Genomic DNA, 13345 nt, shown 5'->3' on the forward strand with positions numbered 1-13345 from the left:
CCACCCCACTCAGGATGGGGTTCCTCTTGTCCTCACCTACCACCCCACCAGACTCCAGGTCCAACATAAAATTCTCCGCAACTTCCGCCATCTCCAACGGGATCCCACTACCAAGCGCATCTTTCCCTCACCCCCCTTTCTGCTTTCTGCAGTGATCGCTCCTTACATGACTCCCTTGTCCATTCAATCCCCCCATCCCTTCCCACCGATCTCCCTCCTGGCACTTATCCTTGTAAGCGGAACAAGTGCTACACCTGCCCCTACACCACCTCCCTCACTACCATTCAGGGCCCCAGATAGTCCTTCCAGGTGAGACGACACTTCACCTGTGAGTCCGCTGGTGTGGTATACTGCGTCCAATTCTCCCAGTGTGGCCTTCTACATATTGGTGAGACCCAACGCAGACTGGGAGACCATTTCGCTGAACACCTACGCTCTGTTCGCCAGAAAAAGCAGGATCTCCCAGAGGCCACACATTTTAATTCCACTTCCCATTCCCATTCTGATATGTCCATTCCTGGCCTCCTCTACTGTCAAGATGAAACCACAGTCAGGTTGGAGGAACAACACCTAATATACCGGCTGGGTAGCCTCCAACCTGATGGCATGAACATTGATTTCTCTAACTTCTGTTAATGCCCCTACTTTCCTTCTACCCAATCCCTTCCTTCCTTCTTTCTTTATTTCTTATTCCCCCCTTTTTTTCCTCTTCCTTTTTTCTCTCTCTGTCCCTCTCACAATAACTCCTTGCCTGCTCTCCATCTTCCTCTTGTGCTCCCTTCCCTCTTTCTTTCTCCCTAGGCCTCCTGTCCCATGATCCTTTCCCTTCTCCTGCTCTGTATCCCTTTTGCCAATCACCTTTCCAGCTCTTAGCTTCACCCCACCCCCTCCTGTCTTCTCCTATCATTTCAGATTTCCCCCTCCCCCTCCCACTTTCAAATCTCTTACTATCTTTTCTTTCAGTTAGTCCTGACGAAGGGTCTCGGCCCGAAACATCGACTGTACTTCTTCCTATAGATGCTGCCTGGCCTGTTGCGTTCCACCAGCATTTTGTGTGTGTTACTTGAATTTCCAGCTTCTGCAGATTTCCTCGTGTCTCCGCAAATCATACATGGTTTTCTGGTACAGGTCTGGATCTGGTTAAAATCTCCCAAAACAATGGTAAAGGCATGAGGATGCGCTGTTTCGAGCATCTAAAACCTGATCGACATTGGCCTGAAGTGGAATGTATACTGCTGCCAAAATGATCCCGGAGAACTCCCGTGGTAGGTAAGAAGGACAGCACTTAACTGCTAGATATTTCAGGTCTGATTAACAGAATTGGGACAGCACTGATATATTTGTGCACCAAGAAGAGTGAGGCATACTCCTCCACCTCTGCTTTTGAGGGACCCTATAGATCTATCCTGTATAGTAAACAGGTGTACTATGACAGGTGTACAGTAAACCTGCCGATCTGAATCACTGCATCCGGTATGGAAGGGGTTAACCAGGATTCCGTGAAACAAAGGACACACGCTGTCCAAATGTCCCTCTGATTCAGCACCCTGGCTCTGAGATCATTGATTTTATTCACTGGAGACTGCACATTTGCCAGCAAGATAATCGGTATCAGGAGTTTAAAACCCCATTTACTTAAACGCACTTGTAACCCCGATCTACAGCCACGCTTCCTCCATGGGCGCTTCCATCCACAATCAGAGTCGTTTCTGTCAGTTTTAAGCAGCAATAGTTAGTTTAAATGCATTAAGACATCTTTGTTGACTGCACTGACCTTGGAAGTAGGTGTGCTTTTTAGCTGTATCAGTCTGAAACAAGAATATTTAATCAAATATCTAAGCAAGATGATTAACAGCCTGAAGGAGAGGCCTTCCCACACCAAACTGTATCAAGGATGAGAAAGGCCCCAAACACTCACTCACTCCCCTCACCATCATTGGGATCCTTTACACCAACCTGATATGATGCTGAAATTTGACAACACCATGAACATACACCAGTGAGCTGAGACACGTTCCTCTCCAGACTACTTTTTCTAAAAACCCCTCTGGAGTCAGATCAGAGGTGACTCCAGAATCATTCCAGTGTGGTGACACTGTAAATCAGAATTTCATAACTGGGAAAAATGTCAGGCAAATTCATCCCACAGGTCACAGGAATCCAGAGGGGTCAGTGGGGGTGAGGATTATTCAGCTTTTTTTCTTTTCTATCCCTTTTATTAAAATGAGTCTAAAATTACTTGGAGATGTGACTGGCATTGATACACAAGTGTGAAAATACAATGACAGATACCTTCGTCGAAATCCTCTTTTATGTTCCGACACATCAGAATTAAAATGAACACAATTGGCAGTACGATTGACAAGACGATACTGACAATTCCCGTGGTGGAAAAGCCTGTAATTAAAAATAAATTCAAAGAAGTCGACGTAAAAATGCATCAAAGAAACGACCATAACAGCCGTCTATTGTTACAACCAACCAAACTATTCCACTTATCTCCACATGGCAGGAGATTTTCCAGCCCTGCCCAACTTGCTAACTTTGTCTACATGACTGAATCAACTGACTCTGCATGGCCTCCGATGTGGGATAACAACATGCTGACCTGTTATTCCAGACCTGAATTATTCCCTGCAGTCTAATCTATCCTGGTCACTTGCTGTCAATATTCTGCACTGGCTGCATCTTCTGGTGTTCCAATGGCCACACCTTGAGGAGTGCACAACACTGCAGCCAGACATCCCACATGGTCCATGGTTTGACTCTCCTGACATCCACAACAATTGGTTATGGAGCTGTCCCAAAATTTTGCTGGAAACTCACTGAATCACCCAAGTTCAATCTCAACTCATCAGTTTCTGTTTCATCTACCACTGATAACAGGGCTCAGTCATTAACCCTCGCAGGGTTGGGTGGGTACGATTGCTTACTGGCTCCATTCCACACTTTGCCAACTAATTTTGCCCATTACTTTTGAAAGAGGGAGTTCTTGCTGATATCAGTGATGTGGTCGCATTTGAGGAGAGAATTCTGTTTTTTGAAGGGAACATTGATGTGCATGTGGTTATTTGACACATACATAATGATCATTGTCACCCAGTTGTAGGACTGAGGACTGCAGATGCTGGTGGTCCTGATAAAGCATCTTACAATGTACTGACTGAGATACTCAATGCATTCCAACCACCCTGCAGAGAACTGAGTTCTTCATTTTCATACAAGTTTATTTGACCACATACCAAAAATCGTACTGCTGATGATCCAGGCAATGATGAAACAATTGATGAAGACAATATCACAGACGGTTTTCAACTTCCACCAAATTGTGATTATCTGAGCACCTTTTCAAAAATAAAAAGAAATTTAAAACATTTGATAACCACACAATATAAATGATGTAACACATGCATCAATGGACAAATGTCCCAGTAACAGAGCTTGACTCAGGGTTGTTTCGATTGGTGATGATATTGCATGTCCTAAACATCAAGCAACCCAAACAACTCTGAAATGGATCAGATGTCAGAGCTTTGGATTGAAGGAGGTTCAGGAGTTCACTCACCACTGCAGCAAATGGGGAGCTCAGAGAGACACAAAACACAGTTTGTGGCTGCTACCAGCATTTGTTTTACATTTGATAACTTAGATAAACCCTCAGCCAGTGACTGTGCATGTGGAAACAGATAGACTGCAGCTTCCCTCTGGACATGTCCAGCAGATAAGGCAACAGCCACTGTCGATATTCTCTGCTGTATTCCCTCATGATCTCAAGGGCTGAGACTGACATCAAGTTGCCAGTGTTAACAAAAACCAACCCCAGCTGTAACACTGAGGTTCCACTGTTTGACTGTGAATCCTGTTCTGATGCCGAGGACTGGAACAGCTGCTCACAGCATCAGGCAGTGGCTTATTCCAACATTGAAACTAAACAGCTCAAGGGTACAGGCTGAACTGTCCAAATGCTGGGATATTTAATACAGATAAGGGGAGAGGTTGTCCAGGACATCCAGTGGTGAGCAGAGCACACGATCCAAGGACACCTCTCTTGTAGTGGTTTTTGTTCATTTCCAATTGCTCTCAAGAAAGGGGGGGATGGAAGAGCTGGTTGCTTATTTTGCACCCACCACCTAAATTCCCACCCTCTTCAGACCCCACATTACAGAAAAAGAATTTCTCTTAATTTCCTCACAAATGCTCTTTCACATTCCCAACCTTATTGTCCACATTGCAGGAGTTACTGAGGTGTTGAATCAAACCCTCTTCATATCACCAAATCCCCTTTCCCCATTATAACTATAACTCATTCACCTGAGACTCTGCCCATTGGCACAACTTCCATCACTATACACTCAAGATTAACAGGCCCGAACACGTTGTCTGATAAACTGGTTTAACTAATCACAAATAGATTCAGCTCTTGCCCACTGAACTGTTTGAAGATGAACTAGAATCCAAAGTTATCCCCCAGGTCATCACCTTGATGTTTTTCAACGATATGAACCAAACCGTGAATGTTTGTGTAAAAATAAAACAAGCTGCATCAGGTCTCAACCTGAAATGTTCACAACCCCTTTACCTCAGACAAGAGAAAATCTGCAGATGCTGGAAATCCGAGGAATACACACAAAATGCTGGAGGAACTCGGCAGGCCAGGCAGAAAAAAGTAGAGTCAACGTTTCGGGCCGAAACCCTTCGGCAGGACCATTTTGTGTGTGCAACCCCTTTACCTTCACAGATGCTGCTGACCCACCGAGTTCCTCCAGCAACTTGTTTTCTGTTCCTGATCCCAGTGTCATCAGTCTCCTGTCTCCATGGAGACTTGTGGGTCAGACTATTCATCAGTCTCTCTCCTTTCTCTTTGTCCTTGTTGCCCATCATGGAATTGTATCTCAGTCTAGATTTTATCCCACTACCTCAGACAGAATCAGCAGAGCACCCCTGTGGCCGTTCCCACCAATAATAACTATATCATTTTAGATACTGTTGATGGGGACGACCTACCAGGGACAAGTTGCAGTGGTTGCGTCCCTGGCTCCGAGACTGGACCCTCAGCTCTGAAGGAAAGGAAGGAAAAGAGGAGAAGAGTAGTGATAGGGGATTTGATGGTTAGGGGGACAGATAAGAGGTTCTGTGGAAGAGACTGAGAATCCCAGATGGTCTGTTGCCTCCATGGTGCCAGGGTCTGCAATATCTCGGATCGAGTTTTCAGTATTCTCAAGAGGGACGGTGAGCAGCCAGATATCGTGGTCCATGTAGGGACCAATAGCGTGGGTAGGAAGAGTGAGGAGGACCTGAACGGTGAGTTTAGGAAGTTAGGTACCAAGTTAAAGGACAAGACCTCCAGGATAGCAATCTCAGGATTGCTACCAGTGCCACGTGCAGGTGGGTTTAGAAATAGTAAGATAGTGCAGATCAGCACGTGGCTGAAGACATGGTGCAGGAGGGAGGGCTTCAGATTGATAGATAATTGGGCAGTTTTCCAGGGAAGGTGGGACCTGTTCCGGTAGGACGGTTTACATCTGAACTGGGGGGGACAAATATTCTTGCAGGTAGATTTGCTAGAGAGGCTCCAGTGGATTTAAACTAGATATGAGGGGGGAGGGGAACCAATGTGTAGGAACAGATGTATTGGAGAAGAAAGAAAAAGAAGATAGTAAAGTTGTTTGCACCATTAGAGATAAACAGAGAGTAAGAAGTGGAGAATTTCTTAAATGCATTTATTTTACTGCTAGGAGCATTGTAAGAAAGGTGGATGAGCTTAGAGGATGGATTGATACCTGGAAATATGATGTTGTAACTATTAGTGAAACATGGTTGCAGGAGGGGTGTGACTGGCAACTAAATTTTCCTGGATTTCGTTGCTTCAGGTGTGATAGAATCAGAGGGACAAGAGTGGAAGGTATTGCATTGCTTGTCAGAGAAAATATTACAGTGGCACTCTGGCAGGATAGATTAGAGGGCTCGTCTAGGGAGGCTATTTGAGTGGAACTAAGGAATAGGAAAGGTGTAGTAACACTTATAGGGGTGTATTATAGACCACCTAATGGCAAGTGAGAATTGGAGGAGCAAATTTGTAATGAGATAGCAGATATTTGTAGTAAGCACAGGGTTATTATTGTGGGAGATTTTAATTTTCCACACATAGACTGGGAAGCCCATACTGTAAAAGGGCTGGATGGTTTGGAGTTTGTAAAATGTGTGCAGGATAGTTTTTTGCAGCATTACATAGAGGCACCAACTAGAGAAGGGGCAGTGTTGGATCTCCTGTTAGGGAATGAGATAGGTCAGGTGACGGAGGTATGTGTTGGGGAGCACTTTGGGTCCAGTGATCACAATGCCATTAGTTTCAATATAATTATGGAGAAGGATAGGACTGGACCCAGTGTTGGTATTTTTGATTGGAGAAAGGCTAACTTTGAGGAGATGCAAAAGGATTTAGAAGGAGTGGATTGGGACAACTTGCTTTATGGGAAGGATATAATAGAGAAACGGAGGTACTATAAAGGTGAAATTTTGAGGGTACAGAATCTTTATGTTCCTGTTGGGTTGAAAGGAAAGGTTAAAAGTTTGAGAGAGCCATGGTTTTCAAGGGATATTGGAAATTTGGTTTGGAAAAAGAGAGATATCTACAATAAACATAGGCAGCATGGAGTAAATGAGGTGCTCGAGGAATATAAAGAATGTAAAAAGAATATTAAGAAAGAAATTAGAAAAGCTAAAAGAAGATAGGAGGTTGCTTTGGCAAGTAAGGTGAAAATAAATCCAAAGGGTTTCTACAGTTCTAATAATAGAAAAAGAAGAGTGAGGGATAAAATTGGTCCCTTAGAGAATCAGAGTGGACAGCTATGTGTGGAGCCAAAAGAGATGGGGGGAGATTTTGAACAATTTCTTTTCTTCAGTATTCACTAAGGAGAAGGATATTGAATTGTGTAAGGTAAGGGGAACAAGTAGGGAAGTAATGGAAACTATGATGATTAAAGAGGAGGAAGTCCTGGCACTTTTAAGGAGTATAAAAGTGGATAAGTCTCCAGTTCCTGACAGGATATTCCCTAGGACCTTGAGGGAAGTTAGTGTAGAAATAGCAGGGGCTCTGACAGAAATATTTCAAATGGCATTAGAAACGGGGATGGTGCCAGAGGATTGACATATTGCTCATGTGGTTCCATTGTTTAAAGAGGGTTCTAAGAGTAAACCTAGTAATTATAGGCCTGCAAGTTTGACGTCAGTGGCGGGTAAATTAATGGAAAGTATTCTTAGAGATGGTATATATAATTATCTGGATAGACAGGGTCTGATTAGGAACAGTCAACATGGATTTGTGCGTGGAAGGTCATGTTTGACAAATCTTATTGAATTTTTTGAAGAGGTTTCTAGGAAAGTTGACGAGTGTAATGTAGTGGATGTTGTCTATACGGACTTCAGTAAGGCCTTTGACAAAGTTCCACAAGGAAGGTTAGTTAGGAAGGCTCAATCGTTAGGTATTAATATTGAAATAGTAAAATGGATTCAACAGTGGCTGGATGCGAGATGCCAGAGAGTAGTGGTGGATAACTGTTTGTCAGATTGGAGGCCGGTCACTAGTGCTGTGCCTCAGGGATCTGTACTGGGTCCAATGTTGGGTCCAATGTCTGGGCACCAAGCTGATTTGGACAGCTCGAGAACAGCTCTTTCGAAAGCTAAATCTCAGCCCGTAGTGATACACCAGTAACAGGGCCCGGGTTCTGGTGCATGGTTCCAACAACTTCAACCACTGAGGTTTGGAGGGCCGAAGGTCTTTTTTTGTGTTTTAATTTATTCTTTAACTTTCTTATGGACATGTGTTTTTTTTTATTGTCTGCACTTGGGTGTTAAGATTTTTTTCAGATATATGGGGTTAGTGTTTGTGTTTCTTTGTTTCATGGCTGCCTGTTAGGAGATGAATCTCAAGGTTGTATAATGTATACATAATTTGATAATTTAATGTACTTTGTACTTTGAATTTAAACACTGGCTCGGATAGTCTGAGGGTTTCTCTGTCCATGATGCTAAGGCTGTGAGACTGCCCCCAGTTGCTGTGCTTCGTGTCTGTGAACTTTGCAACTGTTTACCCCGTTACAATGATGAAGTGAATACCGAGGCTTTGGGCCTACTCCAGGCTGCTCCAGGGATTTGGATCTAAAGATTCAGTTTGGTTCGGAATGCTGTTGTTGTTGCTCGCTTCTATTGTTTATATGATTTGTTTTGGTGTTTCTGTTTCTCTTTCTCTCTGGGCACTGGGGAGTTGGTCTCATTTTCTTCAATTGGGTTCTTTCAAGTTCCTTGCTTTGTGACTGCCTGTAAGCAAATAAATCTCAACGCTGTATAATTTCTACATTCTTTGATAATAAATGCACTTTGAAACTTTGATCTTTGAAACTCAACCTTGACCTCTATTTGTCGATCCATCCAACCTTAGTGAAAAAAGCCTGCTTGTATTTACCCTATCTATACCCTTCATAATTTTGTATACTTCTATCAAATCTCCCCCCAGACTTCTACATACGTAGGAATAAAGTCCTAACTTATTCAACATTTCCTTATAACTCTGGTCCTCCAACATCCTTGCAAATTCTGTCTGCACTCTTTCAACCTTATGAACATCTTTCCTGTTGGTAGGTGACCAAAACTGCACACAGTACTCCAAACTGGGCCTCAAAAATCTCGTATACAACTTCAACATAACACCCCACTCCTGTACTCAGTATATTGATTTAAGAGGACCAATGTGCCAAAAGGTTTCTTTATGACCCTCCCTCACTGTGACACCTCTTTCAATGAACTCTGGACCTGTATTCCCAGATGCCCTTGTTTTACCACACTCCTCAGTGCCCTACCATTCTCTGTGTAAGACCTGTCCTGGTTGGTCTGCCCAAAGTGCATCACCAAGCACTTGTCTGCGTTAAATTCCATCTGCCATTTTTCAGCCCATTTTTCCAGCTGGTCCAGATCCCCCCCACAAGCAATGATAGCCTTCCTCACTGTCCACGATACCCCTACGCTTGGTGTCAGTCACAAATTTACTGATCCAGTGAATCACATTATCAACCAGATTGTTGACATAGATGACAAACAGCAACAGACCCAGCACAGATCCCTGTGGAAATAAATTTTCAAAACTGATTGTAGGTCAAGAATAGTAGCAAGATCTCCAGCTCCTGGCATTAATATAATGAAAAGTACTTTTTCAAAATTATTTGCATCTTTCCTGTAGGTAGGTGACCAAAACTGCACACAGTACTCCAAATTAGACCTTACCAAAGTTTTAGATAAATTCAACCTAAGCATCTCCTGTACTCAATACATTGATTTATGAAGGCCAATTTGCCAAAAGCTTTCTTTATGACCCTATCTACCCATGACACCACTTCCAATAAATTATGGACCTGTATTCCCAGATCCCTTTGTCCTACCACACTCCTCAATGCCCTAACATGCACTCCTAATCCTGGTGTCATTTGCATATTTATTGATCCAGTTAACCACATTATCATCCTGATCAGTGATATTGATGAGAAACAACGGACCCAGTGTTGATCCTGTGAAACTCCACTAGTCACAGGCCTCCAGTCAGAGAGGCAACCACTGTCTGGCTTCTCCCACAAAGCCAATGTCTAATCAGTTTACTATCTCATCCTGAAAGCCAAGTGTCTGAACCTTTCTGACAACCTCCCATGTGGACCATGTCAAATGCCTTGCTAAATTCCATGTAGACAACATCCACTGCCTTGCCCTCATCAATTCTCCTGGTAACTTCCTCAAGAAACTCTAAAATATTGGTTAGACACGAACTATCACTCACAAAGCCAAGCTGACTATCCCCAATGATAAAGCATTTTCTGATCAGAGAACTTCAGTGATAAGTTGGCAAAGATTGTCGTTGATGAAAATCTAACACCAGAACAAGTTTACAACGCTGGTTGTTTTATACCTGAAATAAAACCTAAAATAAAATACAAATACAGTGTGCTGTAACATTTTTACCAAAACACGGCATCGTAACTGGAGACTGAAAGCCTGCCGTTGTTTGTTGTTCAACAGCTGACTCGGGTATTCTCTGATGCTGCTGGGCTGTTTCTGTTACCCTGCACACATTATATTTTCATTATATTAGTGCTATGTAATAATTTTTACTGTGACGTACAGATGTGTGATGAACAAGTGTAAGACAAAGTCTGCTTACCAGAGTTGGAAATGTTGGTGATCCTAAACTATCTCATTATATATTCCAAAATCTGAAGCGCTTCTGGCCCCGAGCATTTCAGAGAAGGGTTACTCAACCTGTATATTGTGTTTGAGGCAGGAACATTAACAACACTTAAAAGGTCCCGGACCATTCAGGTGTGGGGCCTTTAAGGCTCATCGCCATGTCTGAAAGTGAGGCCGGAGAGGGGAATCCAAACCAGGCTGAAACACAGGGGGGTGAGGCCTCCTCTACCCGGCATCCTGTGGCAAATGTGCCGTCACTGGAGAACAAAATCACGGATCTGAGGGCAAGACTGCTGCATCAGAGGCAGCTGAGAGTCGGCTCAATTGTATGCTTTATGGAAACGTGGCTTTCTCCAGACACGCCGGATGCAGCAGACAGACCAGAGGGATTCACGATTCACAGAATGGACCCAACTGCTGACTCGGGGAAGGCAAAAGGAGAAGGTGTGTGTTTTATGGTTAACTCTCTGACATGAGTGGTTTGAGTGGTGGGTGATCTGGGAAGGGTCCAATGTAGCTGGAAGGTGGGATTTCATACGATCCATTACCAGCTGCTCAAAGCACTTCATGATTGTTGAGGTCAATGCCACTGAGAGGTAATCAATTCGGCCAATTACTGTCTCTCTCGGACACTGAAATGATGGTGGCTGCCTGGAAACCTGCAGGGACAGTGAACTGTTTCAGAGAGATGGTAAAGATGTCTGTAAAGACCTGTGTTAGCTGGGTTGGACAATCCCTCTACATCCCACCAGGTCTGTTGTCTGGCCCTGCACCTTTGCATGGGTCATGAGAAACCACATTTGGTCAGATTACAGATTGATGAGCATCTGCAACCAGTCTGAGTTGGCATCGGGGACCAGGGTCGACCACGGGAAGAGTGAGACCACGCTCTTCAGCATGGTTGTTATTCTGGGTGGGGGTCTGTGACTCGTGGTGTTTTGTAGGTATCTGTGCTGGGACCTCTGTTGTTTGTAATCCAGAAGTGACTTGGATGGAAATTCAGATGGTAACTTTTCCGATGACAAAAAATATTGGCAGAGTTGCAGACATTGTACAGATATTGAGTGTAGTTTTGTTTGCACAGTTGTAGGAATGATGTGGTTGTTATTCTGGGTGGAAGTCTGTGACTAGAAGCTGTAGCTTCAAGCTCAATGGGTAAATTTTAAAGTAGATGTGCAGGGCAAATTATTTTACAGATTGCCAAGTGTCTGGAGTGGGCTGCCAGGGGTGGGGGAGACATTTAAAAGGCATTCAGACGGGCAGAAGAATCTGCAGGGGATGGAGGGATATGGATCGTGTTCAGGCAGAAGAATCTGCAGGGGATGGAGGGATATGGATCATGTTCATGCAGAAGAATCTGCAGGGGATGGAGGGATATGGATCGTGTTCAGACAGAAGAATCTGCAGGGGATGGAGGGATATGGATCGTGTTCAGGCAGAAGAATCTGCAGGGGATGGAGGGATATGGGTCATGTTCAGGCAGAAGAATCTGCAGGGGATGGAGGGATATGGATCGTGTTCAGGCAGAAGGGATGAGTTTGATTTGGCATCATGTTCAGCACAGACACTCTGCCTCAGGGCCAGTTCCTGTGCTGTACTGTTCTACGAGAAAAAACTGAGGGTCTTGACAGAGTGTCAATTGTTCAAAGTTCAAAGTAAACTTTATTATCAAAGTACATAAATAACACCATATACAACCCTGAGATTCACTTTCTTGTGTGCTGCCCTGCAAATCTCTAGAATAGTAATGATAACAGGATCAATGAAAGATCAACCAGAGTGCAGAAGACAACAACTGCACAAATGCAAATAAATAACAAGTACATGAGATAATGAGACAGAGTCCTTGAAAGTGAGATCATTGGTTGTGGGAACATTTCAAGGATGGGACAAGTGAGGTTGAGTGTAGTTAACCTCTTTTGATCAAGAGCCTGATGGTTGAAGGGTAGTAATTGTTCTTGAACCTGGTGGAGCGAGTCATGAGGATCTTGTACCTTCTACCTGATGGCCACAGTGAGGAGAGAGCATGACCTGGTTGGTGGGAATCCCTGATGATTGGAGCTGCCTTCCTATGACACTGTTTCATATAGATGTGCTCAATGGTTCGGAGGCCTTTACCCGTGATGTACTGGGATGATCCGTTACTTTGTGTCAGGTTTTCCATTCAAAGTCATTAGTATTTCCGTAACAGGCTATGATGCAGCCAGTCAATATACTCTCCACTACACATCGATAGAAGTGTAGAATTTAGAAACAGAAGTTTATCAAAGTTTTAGATGTCATGCCGAATCTCTGCCAACTGCTCAGAAAATGGTACAGGCACTGCCATGCTTTCTTCAGAATTGCATTTCCGTGCTGGACCCGGGACAGGTCCTCTGAAATAGTAGCACCCAGGAATTTAAAACTGCTGACCCTCTCCGCCTCTGATCCTCTGATGAGGACTGGCTCATGGACCTCTGGTTTCCTTCTCCTGAAGTCTGTAATCAACTCCTTGGTCTTTCTGACATTGAGTGAGAGGTTGTTGTTGTGACACCACTCAGACAGATTTTCAATCTCCCTCCTGTATGCTGATTCATCAACATTTTGATTTGGCCTGTGACAGTGGTGTTGTCAGCAAACCTGAATGTGGCATTGGAACTGTGCTCAGCCACACAGTCATAAGTGTAAAGCAAGTAGAGCAGGGTCTATGCTCACAGCCCTGTGGTCACCTGTGCTGATGGAGATCGTGGAGGAGATGTTGTTGTCAATCCAAACTGACTGGGGTTTACAAGTGAGAAAATTCAGGATCCAATTGCACAGGGAGGCATTGAGGCCAAGGTCTTGTAGCTTATTGATTTGATTTGATTTGAGGGGACGATGGTATTGAATTCTGAGCTGTAGTTAATAACTAACATCCTGATGTATGTGACTTTGCTGTCCAGATGTTCCAGGATTAAGTGAGGAGCCAATGAGATGGCATCTGCTGTAGACCTGTTGCTCTGGATGCAAATTGGAGTGGATCCAAGTCGCCTCTCAGGCAGGAGCTGATATGTTTCATCACCAACCTGTCAAAATACGTCATCACTGTCGATGTACCTCAGTGTAACTGGGCGATAGTCACTGAAGCAGGTCACCACGC

General features: G+C 44.0%; 1 protein-coding gene across 1 annotated transcript in view; it reads right to left on the reverse strand.

The window, feature by feature from the left end:
- LOC140717301 (uncharacterized) overlaps positions 1–13345 on the reverse strand; it is a 66776-nt gene that overhangs the window by 50618 nt on the left and 2813 nt on the right. Inside the window, exons 2-3 of the mRNA XM_073030755.1 lie at positions 3243–3344; positions 2293–2397 (exon numbers count right to left, since the gene is read on the reverse strand). Coding sequence (XP_072886856.1) covers positions 2293–2326 — 34 coding nt within the window. The 5' untranslated portion in view covers positions 2327–2397; positions 3243–3344. The remainder of the gene's footprint in view (positions 1–2292; positions 2398–3242; positions 3345–13345) is intronic.

This window comes from Hemitrygon akajei, chromosome 2 (genome assembly GCF_048418815.1).
Source record: "Hemitrygon akajei chromosome 2, sHemAka1.3, whole genome shotgun sequence".
In the NCBI taxonomy this organism is placed as follows: domain Eukaryota; kingdom Metazoa; phylum Chordata; class Chondrichthyes; order Myliobatiformes; family Dasyatidae; genus Hemitrygon; species Hemitrygon akajei.